The sequence below is a fragment of the Trifolium pratense genome, linkage group LG4 (assembly GCF_020283565.1).
Source record: "Trifolium pratense cultivar HEN17-A07 linkage group LG4, ARS_RC_1.1, whole genome shotgun sequence".
Taxonomy (NCBI): Eukaryota; Viridiplantae; Streptophyta; class Magnoliopsida; order Fabales; family Fabaceae; genus Trifolium; species Trifolium pratense.
The window spans coordinates 56,661,087-56,681,771 of NC_060062.1; the positions used below are offsets into that span (position 1 = coordinate 56,661,087).

The 20,685-nt window shown below is 35.8% G+C and overlaps 1 protein-coding gene and 1 long non-coding RNA gene across 2 annotated transcripts; both read left to right on the plus strand.

Annotated features, from left to right (window-relative positions):
* The first annotated feature begins 4,020 nt into the window (after positions 1–4,020).
* On the plus strand, positions 4,021–5,634 carry LOC123922985. Its single transcript, XM_045975636.1, has 3 exons — positions 4,021–5,079; positions 5,167–5,300; positions 5,397–5,634. Exons 1-3 carry the CDS (start codon positions 4,021–4,023, stop codon positions 5,632–5,634), a joined length of 1,431 nt encoding a protein of 476 aa, XP_045831592.1.
* A 13,564-nt stretch (positions 5,635–19,198) lies between these two features.
* On the plus strand, positions 19,199–20,090 carry LOC123920373. Its single transcript, XR_006813631.1, has 2 exons — positions 19,199–19,716; positions 19,814–20,090. It is a non-coding gene; the product is annotated as an uncharacterized LOC123920373 (long non-coding RNA).
* The last annotated feature ends 595 nt before the right edge of the window (positions 20,091–20,685 follow it).

Below are 20,685 nucleotides of genomic sequence, written 5' to 3' on the forward strand. Positions count from 1 at the left end.
AAAAAAATTACACCTGACATGTCTTCAAGATCTCACAGCTTCAGAATAAGGATTCCTCATTAATAACTTCTCATAGCACTCTAGAGAATTATACATTCTCCCCTTCAATAGCTGCACATCTAGTGGTTGGAATACACAAGTTACTCTCCTCCAAACAGAATCTGTTTCATAGCCATAAACAAGATTCCACAAATCTGGCTCCTTTGATCAGAAGGATTCTCCAGATGTCAGAGAAAATGTCCTTGACATTTAAGCTTGACCTCCACATAAAGAATTTGAATGAGATACCTTTATCAAGCTTACACAGGAAAAGCAAAACACACATCTGCACTACCACTTACTTGGATCAGAAATAAACTCACCCAAGAAGTCAACCATAAGTTTCTAGTGTCAAAATAAATCCAACAAGATTCTGCATACTGCTGGTCAGATGTAGCAACATCTGGGAGGACATCAGTCCCCTTCTCAAGGAACACACCAAGAGATCCTTTATCAAAGCCACTGGAGGTTGGCTTTTAGGGTTAGAAGCAAAAATAAATTGCTCACAACTTCCTTCAGATCTCTCTTCAACAAACTCATATATGAGTGCCTTTATGAGTGGACTTGAGATCACCCTCAAGTATCGTTGGCATCTCCAACAAGTTAGTTGAACCTCTTCAGAGGAGAACAGAGTGTTGCACACTCAAAACCACCAGGAGTTTTCCATCATATATATATGCAGCGGAATTCAAAGCAGAAAAAAACTCCTCAACAAACTTCAGGCACACCATAATGACCTTTGCACAAATTCCACACTCCAAGTGCAAATGGTTAACATAGGTTTGAAAATAAATCAAACCATATAGAAGCTCAAACATCAAAGCTATACACCGTGCCATGAATAGTCCATCATCCACTTCTAGGGACCATTCAAACAAATATGAACTTCTTCAAGTCCAAACAACTTTTCAGTATTCCTTACTTGTTCATAACCAGAAAGTATCTTCCCTAGGATCTCACCCAGATACAGAACAGGATGCCTGCTCTGATACCAATTGAAATTCTGGTACACAGTAGACAAGTGTTGTCCACGATGTTCAGACACGTGTCGTAACACTTGTCTTAACAGAGAGAACAATAAAGCAGAGCATTAAAAACAGATACTGAAAAGCATAAATAACACACATAATTGTTAACCCAGTTCAGCCTAACAGCCTAATCTGGGGGATACCAATCCAGGAGGAAATTCACTATCAGCAGTATTAATTCAGAGCTAAACTCCCCCGTTTACAACTCCTCACTTAATCCCTACCCAATGACACTTCTACCTAGGAACTCCTAGATATGAGACCCCGTCTCACTCCCCTCAACCTTACAACCAGTAAGGATTTCAATAACAACAGAATGGAGACACTCTCCTTGACAAAGATGAAGACACACTTCAATAACATCACCACCTAGCCAATGACTAAGTTCACAATTTGGAGTTGCTTCAAAGCTTCCTCCAATTACAATACTCAACTCATTACCTACAGGTTTCTGAGTGAGGACATAGTGACCATCTCACAACCCGAGTGGTTCACTTTACACCAACTCTCCTAGAGAGTGGCTTAAAGACACGAAACCCTAAAAGACTACATCTTTGATATTCTATTTTTGCTTCAAGTTTCGGTCAATAAAATAGGGTTAGCAGCACCCTTTAAATAGCAGAGCCTCGTGGGCTTTTCACAATGATCCAGCTCCAAGAAATCTTCTAGATGCAAAATATATATTTTTACCAAATCTTTCTTTGCATCAAATATTCCTCCCATAAATATATTTGTTGTAAATATATTTTAAAATTAAATCTTCTAATCTTCTTGAAGCACAAAGATTTTTTTGAAATAAATCTTTTATATTTTCTGCAGCAATCTTCACAAGATATATTTTTGAAACAAATATTATATTTTCTAAAAGTTATTTTATTCCTTTAGAAAATAGAACTAGGGTTCGGCTGCCTCCTGAAACACATTAAACACGTGCGCCTTCCTCTGTAAGAAACCTTGAAACAATTCTTCAATCAAATCTTCAAAAGATTGAGTAGAAATTAAAACCGCTAGCTGGCGCGAACAATCAGACATACAAGTGTTGTTACATCTGTCTCAACACTTGGTGTACGCACATATGTCTTGGCTAAAAGATGTTTTTGCAAAATGTAGCCAACATACAAAAACCCAACAAAGAGATTGAAATATAATTAAGATAAAGTTATAGTGAATTGAGAGAGAAAATGCGAGAAACATAGAGAGGATAATGGATATAAGTCGATGTCAATCCTTAAAAATATATTAGTAGACTATACTATAGTATGTCTTTATGACAAAGTTTTTTTTCTTTATGATAAGTCGATGTGAATTCATGATGTGAATCGTAAGCTGCCAAAATAATATCAAACCGATCAAAATTAAAATGAATAAGATATTCATTTTTAGTGCAGTATCCTTTCGCATGCTGTTATCCCATATTTTAGCTTGAGCTAAAATATGCTCTACCTCTAGTTCCAAAGACATTTATTGTTGAAAAGCTTGTTAAATGGCTTTAAATAGTGTCAGGCTTTAAATGTCTTCAAGAACAAGAGAGATTATCTCTCTTATCTTCTCATTTAATGAAGGTTAAGAATAATGTCTTTAAGAACAAGAGAGTTCTAATGGAAAGTATTCTCTATATTGTCCAATGTGAGTCTACAAGATATGAAGAAATTCTGCCTTTCGAATAGATGGTTGATTCGATTAAAGTTAACGAATCGAAGTGCTTAAAATTGGGGACTTAGAGTATTTTCCATCCTTCAAATATGATTCGATTTCGACAGCTACAACGGTTCAAGGCCTTGGTTCATTTCAAATGCAGAAGGACGCGTGGCAGAGGACTAGTAGTTTAACGTTAAAAGTAGCAGTTACTTAGTTTTCTATAAATAGGAGTTTGTAAGTCGAAATAAGGGTCACAATTCACTTACACAAATTCTCAAACACTCAGAGTACCCATGTTAAAGCGAGAAATGAGTCATTCGAGAAAGATGTATGAATCAGTGAACCATTTCTATTCCTTTGTAACTTTTACATTCTAAATGCAAATTTACTTTTTCATAAGTCTTTACTTTTAAAGCATTTACATTTCTGCATTTAAATGGTTCTCTCATTCGAGTGAACTTTCTTTTTACTTTCATTCAATTTATGTTTCACACTTGTGTTTCATAAACTCTTTTTCACAAATTAAACACATTGTTTTGCAAATTAATGATGTCTTTAATGATGAACATTCAAACTTCTTTTAATATAACGCACGAACAATTGTCCCGAGATTTACTAGTTGATCTCTCAAGTAATTAATTTAAACTAGCGGTTGTTTACCAAAAATCAGTGTAAAAAAATTGGCACGCCCAGTGGGACGGGTTGTTTTGTGCAGTTGTATACTCTAAAAGAAGTTTGTTTCTAAGAATCTTCATCGAATAATAAAACAATTGGTATTCAAAGTTGTATGTTTTGATTTTGTATGCATTTGAGGAGTGGTAAATCTTTACCAAATTTAACTAGTGTTAAATCTCGATCAAAAATGGTTCGACCACCCAATAATAATCAAAACAACAATAACAATGTCCAAAATCCTGAGGGACAGCCAACACAAGCGTCCAATAGTAACACTACAATCATGGCCAATAGCTCTGGAACATCTGGTTCGAGTGCACCTTCAGTGAGTTTTGGGAATATAGGAGTAACAGTTCCTTCAACGAGTTCGACCCTATCTGGGTCAATATCTTCGTTAGTGTCAAATGTGGGAAATAATCAGCCAGGTCCTAACGATTTAAGAAGCCCAATTCGATCATTTGCATTGAATCAATCAGGATTAGGTATGCCAGAATCCCTAATGATGGGCTTACATCATTCTAATTCTAATCCTGAAGGGGTTACCATGCCTTCCCCATCAATCTCTGTTATGGGAAATAGGGCTAGAGATATTGCCCAACAAAATTTGACAAATGTAACCATGATGTCTTTTTGACAACAAATGGACGAAAGCAACCATGAAATGGTTAACACCCTAACATCACAGTTGAGAACTATTTTGAATCCTTTAATCAACAATACAAACAACAACTATCAGTTGTTAGCCCACCAGATGGGGAGAATTACAGATTTCTTTGGCACCCCTGCAATGCCTAACCAAAACCTTCAACCCATTCGAAACCAAGCGCATGTTCAGGACCAAGGTTTGCCCATTAATGATGAAGTTCCTATCAATCAAGCGCCACAAGTGATGCAAGAGGAACCACCGGTCCAAGTGGTGAATCAGGTTCAAGACCCAGGGATAGTTTTGGTTAATAGAAATCAAAATGCTGACGAAGTTGTCAGAAATGTGCAACGAAATAATTTTGCACAACAAGACAACTTGGCAAATTTAGTCGAAACGATATTGACCCAAAATGGTTTTAATGTTGGCTTGCACAGGCCTAACTTCGTTTCCCCTTTGTCTGAGTACGTACTACAGACTGAATTGCCAAGGGGATGGAAGATCCCCAAATTCACAAAGTTTGCTGGGGATATAACTGAATCAACAGTGGAACATGTTGCAAGATTTTTTACTGAAGCAGGAAATTTGGCAGATAATGAAAATTTAAGAATGAAATATTTTCCAAATTCCCTCACAAGGAATGCTTTCACCTGGTTCACAACGCTTCCCCCTCATTCGATTCATCATTGGGCTCAACTAGAAAGGGTTTTCCATGAACAGTTTTACATGGGCCAGTCTAAGATTAGTTTGAAAGAATTGGCCAATGTTAGGAGGAAAACACCAGAGTCCGTAGATGATTATTTGAATCGATTCAGGCTACTCAAGGCTAGGTGTTTTACCCAAGTGCCTGAACATGAGTTAGTCAAAATGGCTGCTGGAGGCCTAGACTATTCGACTCGAAAGAAATTAGATACACAACATCTAAGAGATATGGCACAATTAGCAGATAGAGTAAGACAGGTCGAACGCCTTAAAGCTGAAAAGGCTAGATCATCGAAGTTTCAAAAAAGGGAAAAAATAGCCTATGTCGAAACAATAGATGATGAAGATGAATATGTAGTAAATTACGAAGACATAGAGGATAATGAAATTAATGTGGCCGAATAAAAACCAGGCCCTCCCTATGTTTGTAAATTGCTAAAGCCATCGAATGGAAAAAATCCTGTTGAACCTAAAAATGATAAATTTGTGGCTAAAACCTATTCATTCGACATAACTAAATGTGATGAAATATTTGATTTATTGGTTGCTGATGGCAAAATTGTTGTCCCAAAGGGGTTGAAAGTGCCTCCCTTAGAACAACAAAAGAAAAGAGGTTTTTGTAAATTTCATAATTTTTTGGGTCATAAAACATCACAATGTGTTCTTTTCAGGGATCTTGTTCAAAAGGCTTTGAAAGATGGAAGGCTGAAGTTTAAAGAGAAACCCAAACAACAGATGAAAATTGATGAAGATCCATTACAAATATCAGATGCTTCCTATGTGGAACCTGTCGAATGCTTAATGATCGATGCCATGGATTTATCTGGCGGTGCACAATTAGTTTCTATTCCAGAGAATGAATACTACGAAAAGATGAAAGTAGTATATCCTGGGCTGAAGAGGAACTGATTGATTTCTTACAGATAATTGAAAAACGTAGTATTCGACAAGAAGGCTACTGAGGGCCTTAACAAGTTTATACCTTTTAGGAGAAACAAAGAGAATTGGCCAAAATCAAGGCCAGTGAAAAGACAAAATGTGGCGCATGGTAAACCAATGTATCAAAGGTTGGGCAATCCAAATGAACAAATGGGTTCATGGTCATGCATCGAACCTTGTCAGAAATTCTGTTGATAAGGGGAGTTCAAGTAAGAGCCAGTCGAATCAATCTGTTGATTCGAAGAAGTATGCTTATAGAAATAACTACATGGGAAGAACCCCATGACACGTACACAATGGCGCAGACATCAGCGCCAACAGAAATTGTCACTTCAGGGGGTTCAGAAGGCAGAAGATAGCAATGGAAAACAGGTGGTCGAAGCGACCAGAAGGCCATTAAAGGAGAGATTGTCTCGACCCTTGGCTGATCGAAAGACTGATGACAAACTCGAAGAGGAGAACATGGAGGATGAGGATCTTCTTGATTCAGATCCTTGAAGGTGTGAAAACACAAGAAGGGGGGGTTGAATTGTGTTTTAGCCAAGTTAAAACTTTTTCAAAGTTCTTAACTTAACTAAATTAGCAATGGATAAAAATCACAATATAATAAGATAAGAGAGAGAGAAAGCACACAAGCAATTTATATTGGTTCCTCTCACAAACTTTGTTAAGAGCAATTTATACTCCTTTAACACTCTGAGATGTTTCTCAATAACTTTGTTAAGAGCTGTTATAAGTTGAGTTTTAGAACAGTCAAAAAATACCTCATTTGTAACTTCTGAGTCTGATTATGATTCATCCTCTGAATCTGCATCTGAGTCGGTTGAAGCCATTAGGGCTAGATTTGCCTCTTCCTCTTCCTCAACTTCCTCCTCAGATGATAGCTCCTCAAAAGTAGCCATCAGACTCTTTTTCAATTTGCTCTTAAATTGTTGCTTCTTTGAGCTGTATCTTTTGCTTTTGTCTTTGGCAGACATTTCTGGACAATCAGCAATAAAGTGTCCTGACTTCTTACAGTTGAAGCAGTTCTTTTGATCATCCTTTTTGCTAACAAATTTCTTAAGCTGTTTCCTCTGAAATTTCTCTTGTTAAGCCTGTTCCATTGCTGAAACTTGGTGAATAGGGCAAACTCATCTTCCCCCATTTCTTCCTCTTGGCCATCTGCAGAAGATTCCTCCTCAATGTCAAGAAGCTGAGTCTTAAGAGCTTTGGAAGAAATCCTAGTTGACTGTAAAGCCACAGACTTGGACTTCTTCTTAGCTTCTGAATCAGCATCCAGAACCATCTCATGGCTTCTGAGATTGCTTATCAGAGCCTCAAGACTCAGAGTCTTGAGATTTTGAGCTTCCTCAATTGCAGTGACTTTAGGTCTCTATGCAAGAGGAAGACTTCTCAGAATCTTCTGAACATGGTCATAGGTGTAACGACCCAAATTTATTATTCACTATTTAAGTGTTTAATTATTTGGTGATGTGGTTTTTAAGTAAGATAGTAACTTTAAGTTATTTATCGAGTACTTTAGTTATTAGGCGAGTAGAGTGAGTTAACGTGTTATTGGGCCAAGCCAATTGGGCTTGAGGCCCAATGGGCCTTGAGTGTGTGTGAGGGGGCGCCCATTAAGGGCAAGGAAGAGAGAGAGATAAATTCATTTCTCATGATTCTTTGTGTTCTTGAAGAGAGGAAGAGAGAGCTTGAGGAGCTAGGGCAAGGGGAAGGCTAGAGATTCGAGATCTTCGTCGTGTTTTCTTCGAATCCAGGTAAGAGAGTAGATTTCATATTCGTGGGTGACTCGAGGAAGGGGAGAATGTCGATTTCTCCTCACCCGAACTTCCTCCACCTTATTTTCGTTTTAGCTTAGGACGGATTTTCTTGATGGAAATCGTTCCTAAGGTTCTTAATATGTTTAACATGCTTTTAACATGATGTATGAACGAATCTAATGGTTAAAAACAAGATTTATAAAGGATTAAACTCAAGAACATTGTGTTCTTGAGTGTTTTGAGTAAAAGTGGTAAATCTTTACTTTTTCGTAGTAAAAATGGTAGATCGGTGAAATGAACCGTCCTTTTGTGTTTAGATATGCTTGTTGCACTTGAATATAAACTTATTTGGGGTTTATAACATGAAAAATGGGATTTTTGGGTGAATTGGTGTGAAAAACGCAGGTTTTGAACTGTCCTGACAGGAGGCGCTCGCTAGGCCCTCGCTCAGCGAACGTGTGGCGAACAGCTCGCCATGAGCTGGTGACCCACTGGTGTGGTTCGCTGTGTCTCGCTGAGCCTTCGCTCAGCGAAGGCCTCTGTGACAGCAACTTTTTGATAATTGTCTTAAGTGCAATTAGGCACTTGTAACATGGATTTAAGGTATCCTAACATGCAATTAAGTGTTTGTAACCATGATTGATTGCTTGTTGATGAATAATGAATTGTTGTTGATTATGATTATGATTATGATTATGATTATGATGATGTTTATTTAAATGTCAAAGAAGTATATTAAGGTGTTAATCAACTTAATAAAGAAGGATATTAGGATTATGTTATTCTAATAAAGAAGTATATCGAATTATGTTATTCGATAAAGACGGATATTAAGGTATTGATTATCTTAATAAAGAAGGACGTTGGATAGTGTTCCACGTTATTGTTGATGGGCTATATGCCAAAATTGTTGATGGATATATTCATGAGTTTTGAGTGCATGCATCATGAATATTTAGGGATATTGGCTTGTCCAATAAAGAAGGATATCGAACTATATTTGTTTGATAAAGACGGATATCGGAGGTGAAATACTCTGATAAAGACGATGGTACCACATGCATTAGAGGTGTCTAGAGGGCATAACATGAATGTGAAGCATTAGATTGCATTAGGGATTATGTGTGCATTTTATGATAAATGATGTTTGACACATACTTGGTAAATGTTGATTGTTAATCCGCGTGTGAGGAGCAGAGTCCGTCATGACTATAAAATGAACAACGCAGGGTCCGTCATGACCATAATCTGAACAATGTATTTGTTGATGTTTTGGTATTGTCCGAGACGACGTGAAACTATATGTTTGGTGTATTTTGTGGATGATTGATTATGTGATAAATGAAGTATATGCATGATATATGAATATGCATGAATGATGGTGATGTATATGTATAATGTATGATTATGCATGTTTTTATGAAGAAGTGTTTAAGTACCATTTACTTACACTTGTATATTTTGAGTATGTTGTCTAACTCTCTTTTATGTGTTATGTATTGGACCGTTGGGGGTCCAGATTCACAGGTTTTGTGGTTATCGATGTCAAGTCGTCGGTGAAGCTCTGCTCTGATTGTGACACGGGAAAGGGTTTTATATTGTATATAAAGTCTATTGCCTAGGTTGTTTTGTATAATCAATAAATATATTATTTGATTCAAAGATTTGTATAAACAAGCATTTTTACTAATTAACTACATTAGTATTATTTTGATTGAAGAGTGTAATGCTCGAACCATGACTTTTATAATAATAAACTTTGATTTTCCGCCGCGTATTTTGAAAAAGATTTATCATGGTAGAATTTTAGTAAATAATGGGTTTGGGCGTTACAATTGGTATCAGAGCCCCGTTGTCTTCGGACTGTGTGGGTTATGTGTCGATCAGAGCAAGTCTGTGCAGTCAGACCAAGTGAGTATTGTGTGTCAGTCGTGTTTGTCTAACGATTTTGGTGGTGTTTGTTTTGTGAAATCATTCATGTTGTTCGTTTAGGAACTATGAGTGATGTGAATTGGATTAGATTATCCATTCATTTGTGAGTAGTTGTGTGAGTATTATACTTCTATGTTTATAATAGTTGTATATGCTTAGAGTTTAACCTTTGTGTCGTTTAAACTTGGTTGATTGATGCTTATTTGCTAATTGTTGATGATCCGGCATGATATAAAACTGCATGTGATGATCCGGCATGATATAAAACTGCATGTGACGATCCGGCATGATATAAAACTGTATGTGGTAATGATTTGAAATAATTTTAAAAACTAATATTATTTCATGAAGATTTTGGTGAAAATATAGAGTTATTTTCTTTGAGTAAGTGAAAAAAAATTAATTTTTAAAATGGTGAGAAGATTAGGATATTAATGTGTCCTGGTATGTGTTTGTTATATGTTTGTTTATAACATGTGCTAGATGATTACTAGGCATTTGAATTGCTATGCGTTTTATGAGTAAAAACATGAAGATCTCATAATTCTATGTTGTGATTGTTGATGCATGATTCTAATTGTGCTTTCAAGTCTATAATGATGTTATATGCTTGAAGTTTTGGATTTTGTGGATTAGTGAGTCGAGAAAACGAGAGTTTAGTGAGCGTAAGTTCAAAACCGTAGCAGAGCACCCAGATTTTTGGATGTGCTCGCTAGGCGAAGAATGAACCTCGCTGAGTCTCGCTAAGTCTTGCTATATCCTGTGAATGTTTTTGACTTGTCTCGCCGGGAGCTCGCTAGTTTTTGCTAAGCGAGGGAGCCAGACAAGAATTTTATTTTGTTGATGTCTTGTCCAAAGTTGATTGGATGTGAGATTCTTGTCTTCTTGTGTTTGTTAGGACTAGGATAAATGTGACTATGAATTATTGTTATGCAATGTTCATTTTTCTTGTGTTGTTTTGATTTCCTAACTTTGAGAAGTGAGGGAAGTATAGGTTACTTGGATGCTTGCATGATTCTGTGTAAGTGTTTAGGTATCGTGGGTTAGGTTTTGTCCCTGTATGCGACATGCGTGTAAACGATGTCGATACTAGTTTCTTCTATTGGGAAGAATATGTCTAGAGACGATAGAACCGTTAGGTGTGAGCACCGGAAGTTCTAGTGGAAGAGTACGAGTGAGTTTGAGATAAGTGGGGGAGAAGGTTATATCCCTCCGAGATGTTTCGAACGTGAGAAGAATGTGATGAGTAGAGATGTTCTTGAAGCGAAATATTTAGGAATTGGTGACGTTGTTCGAAGTGGAATGAATGGGAGCAACAAGTTGTGAGAAACTACTAGAAGGAAAGTTGTCGGACCGAGTGTTTCGCCGTATGGGTGTTAGTGAGATTGGCTAAGTGAGATGAAGGGTATTCGGAACGGTTGGAGATCGTGTGTTGCACTAAAAGTATGGAGACGTGTTTTGTGGACCAAAGTTGAAGTATCTGTTTGATCGAAAGGAGTCGAATATGAAGAAGAGGGAGTGATTAAGATTCTTGAGGAGGTGATGATTTTGAAGTAAGTTGTCATCCAAGTGGATCGGATGTTGTACCGGATTCTTGAGTAAGAAGTTTTATGTGAGTCGTGCATATGGTAGTAGGTTGAATTGGTGGAACAATTTGGAGTTCTAAGTCTAGTGTGTGAAGTGAATTTCAGAAGAGATTTGAGAAACTTAGAGAAAGAAATGTGAAGATTAGTGAACTGTTGGTGTTAATTAATCGATGAAGGGAAGTAGGTTTTAAAGTAGATGAGGATGGAATTATGAGATATCATAATAGGATTGATATGCTTGTTGAATCGTTGAAAGTAAGATTGTATGAATAATCGAGTTTATTCGAAGATGGAAGTAGGATAACGATTCGAAGGATTTTGTGAGAGACTTGTCGAAGAAAGAGTAATTGGATTTGGATAATGACCGGACAATTGGTGTCACATGTTGAACGAGAACGTAGAGTCTTGGAAGTTGAGAAGAAGCTAAGTGAGTAGTAACATTTTAGAATGATTAGAAATAAGAAAGTTAGCCGTTGAAGAACGTGCAGAGAATGAGTAATAGGAGGTCATGTTGGAAGTGACTTGTGTTAGGTGAGAGTTGCGAAAAGGATTACCGCACATGTGAGTAGATGTTGTGTTTGAGCACATATAGTAAGGAGTAAAAGGCGATGCCTAAGGTAAGCGTCGGAGAGCATTTTGTAGTGCCCACAAGATAAGAGTGAGTAAGTATTTACTAGGAAATTTGAATTCATGGAATGGAAGAGTCGGTAGAGACTAGTGTTGTTAGATGCATCGTGGATGTTGATGTAGTATGGTCACAATCGGTGACAATGAAGTAAAGGATTTTAAATTGTTTCATCGTGGATGATGAAACGGTAGTGATTTGGTGTATAACTTAAAATGTATTTTTGGACGAGAATTTTTGGAAATTTTCTAGAGATGTCATATTGGGAGTAGACAAGGAGTCATTAGTAAGAATACTAAGACGGAAGTTGATTAGAATTTAATGGATAGAATTAGATCGTATGGTGAATATTTGGAGCTTTGTAGATTAAATTCAAGAGTTTGATTTTGGTATCGAATGTACTAAGGAGGAGTTTATAGATAGCTATTCATAGAGAGATGATGATTGGTAGAGGTCGGAGGTGAATAAGAAACCGATGAGTGAATAAATGGAGAAGAGTATGCTTGTTGCAATGCAAGATGATGAGGAACATGGATAGATGGATTCCGGGAGAATTGAAGATGTCATTTTGGAATCAACGAGATAGAAGTTATGATTGTTTGGAGAACCAATTTTAGGCAGTGGTCTAATCTGGAAGTAGCGAATTACTAAGGGATTAAGGAGAAGTGGTATTGGAAAATGATTGGAGATATGTGAGAAAAAGAATTTGACGGTTAAAGACAGTAGTTTTTAGCATGTGTCAATGAAGTTTGAGAATGTTGGTCATCAAGTGATTGTTGGAATTGAACTATCAAGTGATATGTTTGGAATAAGATACGATATGAATAAGTGATGTAACACGGTTAAGTGATTCATGATGGAATCAAAGATTTATGAGAATTATGGAGTTGTGGAAGTATTCCACGGAAGTATCTTTCGGAGAGTGTTCGATTGGTTGTACCTATTCTGGGGTAACATTGTGAGATCGTAGAATGGGAATCTGTGGATGTTTCGTACGAAGTGGATGTTTTAGCGGTTTGATAAGAATGGTTTGTGCCGATATCATGATTGTTGAATATTTATCGACAAATTGAGGAACTGGCCGTCCTTGATCTCTTGTTGATAAATGGACAAAAATTGTGTTGGATGGGATAAACTAATTTTGTCAAACTTGGTAATGTGTAGTGTTTTGAGCGTTTCGTTGGAGGGTCAGATACAGGAGTTATCCGGAGTTGTTTTAGTCGCGTAATTTTCGAGGGCGAAAATCTTTTTAAGTAGGGGAGAGTTGTATCGACCCAAATTTATTATTCACTATTTAAGCGTTTAATTATTTGGTGATGTGGTTTTTAAGTAAGATAGTAACTTTAAGTTATTTATCGAGTACTTTAGTTATTAGGCGAGTAGAGTGAGTTAACGTGTTATTGGGCCAAGCCAATTGGGCTTGAGGCCCAATGGGCCTTGAGTGTGTGTGAGGGGGCGCCCATTAAGGGCAAGGAAGAGAGAGAGAAATTCATTTCTCATGATTCTTTGTGTTCTTGAAGAGAGGAAGAGAGAGCTTGAGGAGCTAGGGCAAGGGGAAGGCTAGAGATTCGAGATCTTCGTCGTGTTTTCTTCGAATCCAGGTAAGAGAGTAGATTTCATATTCGTGGGTGACTCGAGGAAGGGGAGAATGTCGATTTCTCCTCACCCGAACTTCCTCCACCTTACTTTCGTTTTAGCTTAGGACGGATTTTCTTGATGGAAATCGTTCCTAAGGTTCTTAATATGTTTAACATGCTTTTAACATGATGTATGAACGAATCTAATGGTTAAAAACGAGATTTATAAAGGATTAAACTCAAGAACATTGTGTTCTTGAGTGTTTTGAGTAAAAGTGGCAAATCTTTACTTTTTCGTAGTAAAAATGGTAGATCGGTGAAATGAACCGTCCTTTTGTGTTTAGATATGCTTGTTGCACTTGAATATAAACTTATTTGGGGTTTATAACATGAAAAATGTGATTTTTGGGTGAATTGGTGTGAAAAACGCAGGTTTTGAACTGTCCTGACAGGAGGCGCTCGCTAGGCCCTCGCTCAGCGAACGTGTGGCGAACAGCTCGCCACAGCTCGCTGCAGCTCGCCATGAGCTGGTGACCCACTGGTGTGGTTCGCTGTGTCTCGCTAAGCCTTCGCTCAGCGAAGGCCTCTGTGACAGCAACTTTTTGATAATTGTCTTAAGTGCAATTAGGCACTTGTAACATGGATTTAAGGTATCCTAACATGCAATTAAGTGTTTGTAACCATGATTGATTGCTTGTTGATGAATAATGAATTGTTGTTGATTATGATTATGATTATGATTATGATGATGTTTATTTAAATGTCAAAGAAGTATATTAAGGTGTTAATCAACTTAATAAAGAAGGATATTAGGATTATGTTATTCTAATAAAGAAGTATATCGAATTATGTTATTCGATAAAGACGGATATTAAGGTATTGATTATCTTAATAAAGACGGACGTTGGATAGTGTTCCACGTTATTGTTGATGGGCTATATGCCAAAATTGTTGATGGATATATTCATGAGTTTTGACTGCATGCATCATGAATATTTAGGGATATTGGCTTGTCCAATAAAGAAGGATATCGAACTATATTTGTTTGATAAAGACGGATATCGGAGGTGAAATACTCTGATAAAGACGATGGTACCACATGCATTAGAGGTGTCTAGAGGACATAACATGAATGTGAAGCATTAGATTGCATTAGGGATTATGTGTGCATTTTATGATAAATGATGTTTGACACATACTTGGTAAATGTTGATTGTAATCCGTATGTGAGGAGCAGAGTCCATCATGACTATAAAATGAACAACGCAGGGTCCGTCATGACCATAATCTGAACAATGTATTTGTTGATGTTTTGGTATTGTCCGATACGACGTGAAACTATATGTTTGGTGTACTTTGTGGATGATTGATTATGTGATAAATGAAGTATATGCATGATATATGAATATGCATGAATGATGGTGATGTATATGTATAATGTATGATTATGCATGTTTTTATGAAGAAGTGTTTAAGTACCATTTACTTACACTTGTATATTTTGAGTATGTTGTCTAACTCTCTTTTATGTGAAGTGGAAGAAATATTCACAAGAAAGGGGGGTTTGAATTGTGACCCTTTTAAAATTAATCCTGCACTCTACAAAATTAATCTCAAGTGTATACTTGGATAAATGTTAGTGGAATATAAAACAGCTTGTTCTGAGAATGTTCTCTGTTGCGTGAGCTTGTTCTGAGAATGTTCTCTGCTGCGTGAGAATTCAAAGTGAATGTAGAATAAGTGGTTTGTGTGATGTGTGTTTGCAGTAAATAAATAGTTAAAGGTAAGAGAGATTCACACACAAAAATTATACTGGTTCACCCAAATCCTGGGCTAGTCCAGTCCCCACGCCTGTGAGTTTTCCACTATGATCTCGAGATACTACCGATCTCAAATACAAATCTTCTTTGATCTAAACCACGATCAGAAACCTCCAATCCCTACAAGCTTGATCTACCTCAGCCTTACAGAGGTGTCACTCAATCAATAGTTACGTATTGACTTGAGCCAATCTTCTTTTTACAAAGGGAAGTTGTTCTGGAGCTAAGCTTATACAAAAACTCAAAACTAGTTTGAGAAGCTTATACAAAATACACTCAATACACTCAGTAATATTGTGATCTAATAGGTTGATAGAGAGCTGGAGTGTGAGTGGTAAAATTGAGAGACAAAGATATAACCACTTAAAAGTGGGTTATGTTGAAAAGTGGTCTCACTACAAAAAAATTTGTCTCTTGCGACTGATTTGTAGCGGCTGTTCTTTGGAACTGTCGCCGCTATCATATTTTCCAGATACTTTGTGGCTGTTATCCTAAACCGTCGTGACTTTTTCTACTTTTCGCGCACTCATATTCGCTCTATTTTTCTCTCCGGAATTTGAATTTTTCTCAAACCCTTCGTTCTTCACATATTCATTCAAAATCGATTCCTTCAATCCCTTCGTTCTTCACATATTTTTTCTCAAACCTTCGTTCTTCGCAGATTTGTTCAATCACTCACAGATTTTCATCGATTCCTTCTTGTTCGATCAAACTCAAGCTCGAACTCGAATACTTTCAAATTCGTTCAACTTTAGCTTCAATCTTCGTAATTCAGGTTCATTAGGTTAAATTTGGTAATTAGGTTCACTTAATTTAGTATGATTTTGAAATTTGGTAATTAGGGTTTTGACATTTCATTGTTATTCAGCTTCTGCTTCCTTCAATCAAGCTTCAGATTCATTTTTCGCCGAGATTCGTTCAAATATTCAGCTTCTACTTCAGATTCGTGCTTTGTTCATTCAATCAAACTTCAAAATCCAGGTTCATTTGGTTAAATTTTATTTCCAATTTTACTTTGAAATTTTATGCAAATCAAACCCTGTTATTCAGTTTTGATTCAGTTATTGGTAATTTGGTATTTGAAATTGAATGTTTCCTAGCTTGTATGAATTGTTTGATTCCATAAATTTGGTTTTGTAGCTTGTATGATTGCTAACTTTATCTAATTTTGTGAGATGTGTTACTCTGTGACTGAATCATTGTTATGAGAAATTGGATTATTTGAAATAGAAATTGCTAACTGTTTCCTGCTAGAAGAAATAAGATTATCTGAAATACTTAGGCTTAAAATGCTTAGGAAAAGGAATATTTGAAAGAAATTTATAAGAGTAAGGTATTTCTCTGATGAAGATGTAGCTTTAGAATGAGCCAAAACCAACATTGAATAGGAAAAGAAAACTTCATGTAATGAACAAGCATGGACTAACACATAAATTCATTGTAATTTTGTGAAGCAACAGTGTCGAGCGAGTTTCATCGCCTTGTAGATCGCCATAGCTTCAAACATCACATTGAATGAGAATAAGGGGAAAAATATAGGGCAATTTATACTTCTTTTTCTGATTTCACTTCTAACAGGGGTAGATCATCATTGAGAATAAGTCATGGGAAGGTTTGGTATGTCGACATGCATTTCATTAGCTTCACATTGTCTAAGACGGTTATAACCAGATTTCAGTGTACTAGCCAGATTTTAGTGTACATCAACATAAACAGGTTACGCCGACATCTCTTGCCCAATTTGGACATGATAATGCTTTTAGTGCTTTCCATAGACTATCCATAATTTACGTGAATAATGCTTTATCAACTGCTATCAATTTTTTTTGTTAACATTCTGATTCTTAGAGACGAGGTCCTGATACTCTGAAGTTTAATTGAAAGGTATGTAAAATTTGGTTAAAAATTGCACCACCTATAAATTGAATTTAAATTCTTTCAAACGAATTGTCTTTTGGTAAAGTTCATTAACCTAAATTCTTGCAAATCTCATGTCTCCAACAAGCCTCAACCCATAACCAAAGTTCATTAGGTATTCCAATTTAGGACGATTCATAACCTCTCAAGTTTAAATTTAGTTTTGTTCATTGTTTAATTCAATTTATTATTTTGTTAAATTTTTTAGTTATTGTTCCAATGTTCCCTATAAATTGACAATTAGGTAATTGGAAATTAGATTATTAGCTTCTATTGTGCTTTCTGAAATTTAATCATTGATTTGTTGATTGGTTTATGTGGTTGTAGTATGGTTCATATGAAGCATTATATAGCTTTTAGCTTTTTTCTGATAAATATATATCTTCAAGTCTTAAACCAGTTATAAATGCTAAAGCAGTTTTTAGCTTTTCTCTGATATATATATATTCAAGTCTTAAACCCATGTCGATGACTCATGACTCATAGGTTCATGAGATGAAGTTAAAACTTGTCTTGGTTGTATATGCTTTTTAATTTTTTAAGTTTCTTGGTTGTATATGTATTAAGAACTGATTTGCTTCGGATGCATGCATATATATGTGGAATTACTAATAGCATGAGTGAAGAATGTTTGGAACTTAAAATCCTATATGTCTGTTTCAAGGTATTTGGACGATATTGAAAAAAGATGGAATCGGCGAGGTCGTGCAAAGGATGAACCGATTTAGAATGGCAACACAAGCATTGGCACAACCTCTTCAGAATGCAGATGAGCTCATTGATTTATTTCAAACATCTTATATGAACAGAGATAATATGAACTCAAAAATGTTTTGATTTTACTATGATGAAATGATCAATATGAGATGTAATAGAAGAATACTATTTCCATTTGATTATGTAGTTTTTCCAATTTTGTGTTTGATCTGTTGTGTGTATAGGAAACAAGGATCAAAAATTAAACTAGTTGCTTGAAAATTCCTTCTTGGAAATGCAGGTTTAAGTTTAAGTTTGTGAAATGCTAGAGTGGGAAGAAGAGCTTTTATTAGTGACTGTGAGATTTTTTTCAAGGTTTAAGTTTAATTTGTGAATTATATTTATGAATTTTCTGCAATTTTGTCAATGGAATACAAACAAGATACAAGTATCAGAGGCATATTGTATGACATAGGTGGAAGTTGAAGCACTTGTAATTCAAGGACCAAAACTTGCCAATGTGATGAGCCAAGTTAAGAAACTAGGCCAAAAGAAGCTATCTTCTTTCTTTATCTGGTAAGAGCTTATCATCCAAAACACCTTCAATTTACGTCATTTTGTCCATGAGATCTTGAGCTATGATCTTATAAAATGAATATTAATGTCACTATAATTAATGTTTTTTTCCTAATCAGGTGGCAGAAGAACTTCTGGCTTCTGGCTTTTGGCTTAGATTATAGTTTATCTACTAGCTAATACTTACTGGTTTAGATCTCATAAGAGGGGTTAACTGAGGAAATAAATTAACTTTGATATGTGTATTCTCATCTAGTATCTAGTATAATCTATCACACCATGTAACTAATTAATTCTAACTATATATCCTACTTTTACTAATGTAATAAGTCTGTGATTTTAGGCACTATGGTAATTGTCACCTCAACTACATGTTTGAAAATCACCAACTTGGCCATTCTTGTGATGTGAACAATTTTTTCATTATATTTTTGGGTAGATAACTCTAGTGTAGGATCTAGGAAAAAAAAGGCTTGTAGCACATTGGTAATTGTACTACAAATCTGATAAATAAGTAACCTGCATCCAGTTCTATTAATCCCCTAAATATAAGCATTGAATTCAGTTCAGTTAGTAAGATATATGACTTGAATATGGAGAAGTGCATGATTTTTTATGTTCTATTGATTTTACATGTGCAGGTATCAAAAATATGTTGACTTCAAAAAAATGGATGCTCATGTTCACCAGTTTAAGGATAACAGTGCAAAGGTATACTATTTTATTGAACCAATCCTAAAATATAAGGACCTAATGTATCCCCTTGTAGTCCCTGGTCAAACTAGCATCATGTATCTCCTTGTATCTATCCTGGTTAAACTAGATAAAGACCTATTGTATCTCCTTGTAGTCCCTCATAAAACCACTTTAACTAGCATTCTGGATAAACTGTTTAACATATTAATGCTGGATGTTTTACATATGTCGTAAAGGAGAAAATGATTTTTCATTTGTGTGGTAGCTCATTTATGTCAATTGCCACAATTTAGGTCTAATTTTCGGACAGAGTGGAAGTGGGAAAAACAACTTTCTTGCAGGTCTTACATCTTTTTACTCTTTTGTAAATCTGCTTTATTGAACATTCATGTTATCTACTTGTCTAGTTAATCTCCAGAGCCGTTGGTGCCGGAAAGGGTTGGTATTGTCTTCCAATTTTCGAAGAGGTACAAATATAAACTAATAAAATATGGTAATAGGTTTTGTTACTTCATAATTTGCATTTTGTTTTAATCTTGTGTCGTAAATATTGAGCTATAATGTTATAGACATCTACTACATTGTTTCAATTTCACTCTATAATATATATAGTTCTCTTGATTATGAAAATGTATTACATGATTGTTTGACATGACATATAAGTAAAGTGTTATACAAATCTTTGTTTCAAACACTTGTCTAACTTGCAACACAATACACCCCTGTTTCATAATTTTGGCTTCATGAAGAATTAACAGTGAGTGCAAAAGTTTGAAGGACAAAGCTACTTGAACAAGGCTCAACTGGTTAGATGCTAGAGAAATCGACGTGAATTTGCTAATTTCATGGTCCGAAACATTGTTGAGGGTAAGTAACTTGATAAAAAAGTTCGGCCGAAGAATGTTATATTTATTTCAGGATTTAGACTTGTAATTTATATTTCTTTTGTGGATACTAATTGCAGCTTGAGCAGCAAATAGTGGCAGCTGGTGGCTCAATCCCTATGATGGAATGGAACTGAGTTCTAAGTGAGTGGATATGTAAAGATAATACACATTTCACTTAGATTATGCATATGTGCCTCTGGCATTTTGTTTGCTCTCCATATGCAATTGCACTTTACATCTCATTGTATTGTTGGTTAATCATAAAGAAAACATGCTTTTGAATCTGTGTCATGTATTGGATGCGTACGTAGTGTTGGATATTGATACTAATATACTATTTTAAATTGCACTTAATTTGATAACAAAATTATGAACTCTAGTATGAGTATCACCTTTTAAAGAATGCATTGAAAAATACATTTTTTTTTCCTATGGATGAGTAGCAAAATTAATTCAGTAGTTCTTTTCAACATTAGTCATCAAGTGAAAAAACAAATTAGGAAAAGAACAATTAACTGTGCCAAAAACCACCTGAAAGTTTTTTTTTTATTTTAAAAAAGTATTGCGACGGTTTTAAACCGACGCTAAAATCAACGACAGTTTCAAACCGTCAGGAAAGGTTGAAATAAATTTCTTGCACTTTTAACTTTGCGACGGTTTAAAATCAATTGACGACGGTTGGAAACCGACGCTATGTATGTTGCGACGGTTTGTGTGGCGGTTTAGAAAATCGTCGCCATTATATGCGACGACGCCAGGATTTGCGTCACTACTGAAACCGTCGTTATTCGTGTTTGCGGCAGTTTAAAACCGCCGCTAATCCCTTCCAAAACCGTCGCTAACTAACAATTTTCTTGTAGTGTCTCTTGAGAAATTTGCTTGTAGAAACTCAAAGGTTGTTTGAGAAGCAAATAGAAACACTCAATAAACTCAGAAGTATGATGTGAAT

Excerpts from the sequence above, each read along its gene's own strand:
- LOC123922985 (XM_045975636.1), top strand. The coding sequence starts at position 4,021 with ATGGACGAAAGCAACCATGAAATGGTTAACACCCTAACATCACAGTTG. Across the intron at positions 5,080-5,166 it reads TAGATGATGAAGATGAATAT|CCATCGAATGGAAAAAATCC; the intron begins GTAGTAAATTAC and ends AAATTGCTAAAG. Across the intron at positions 5,301-5,396 it reads AAAATTGTTGTCCCAAAGGG|GGATCTTGTTCAAAAGGCTT; the intron begins GTTGAAAGTGCC and ends TGTTCTTTTCAG.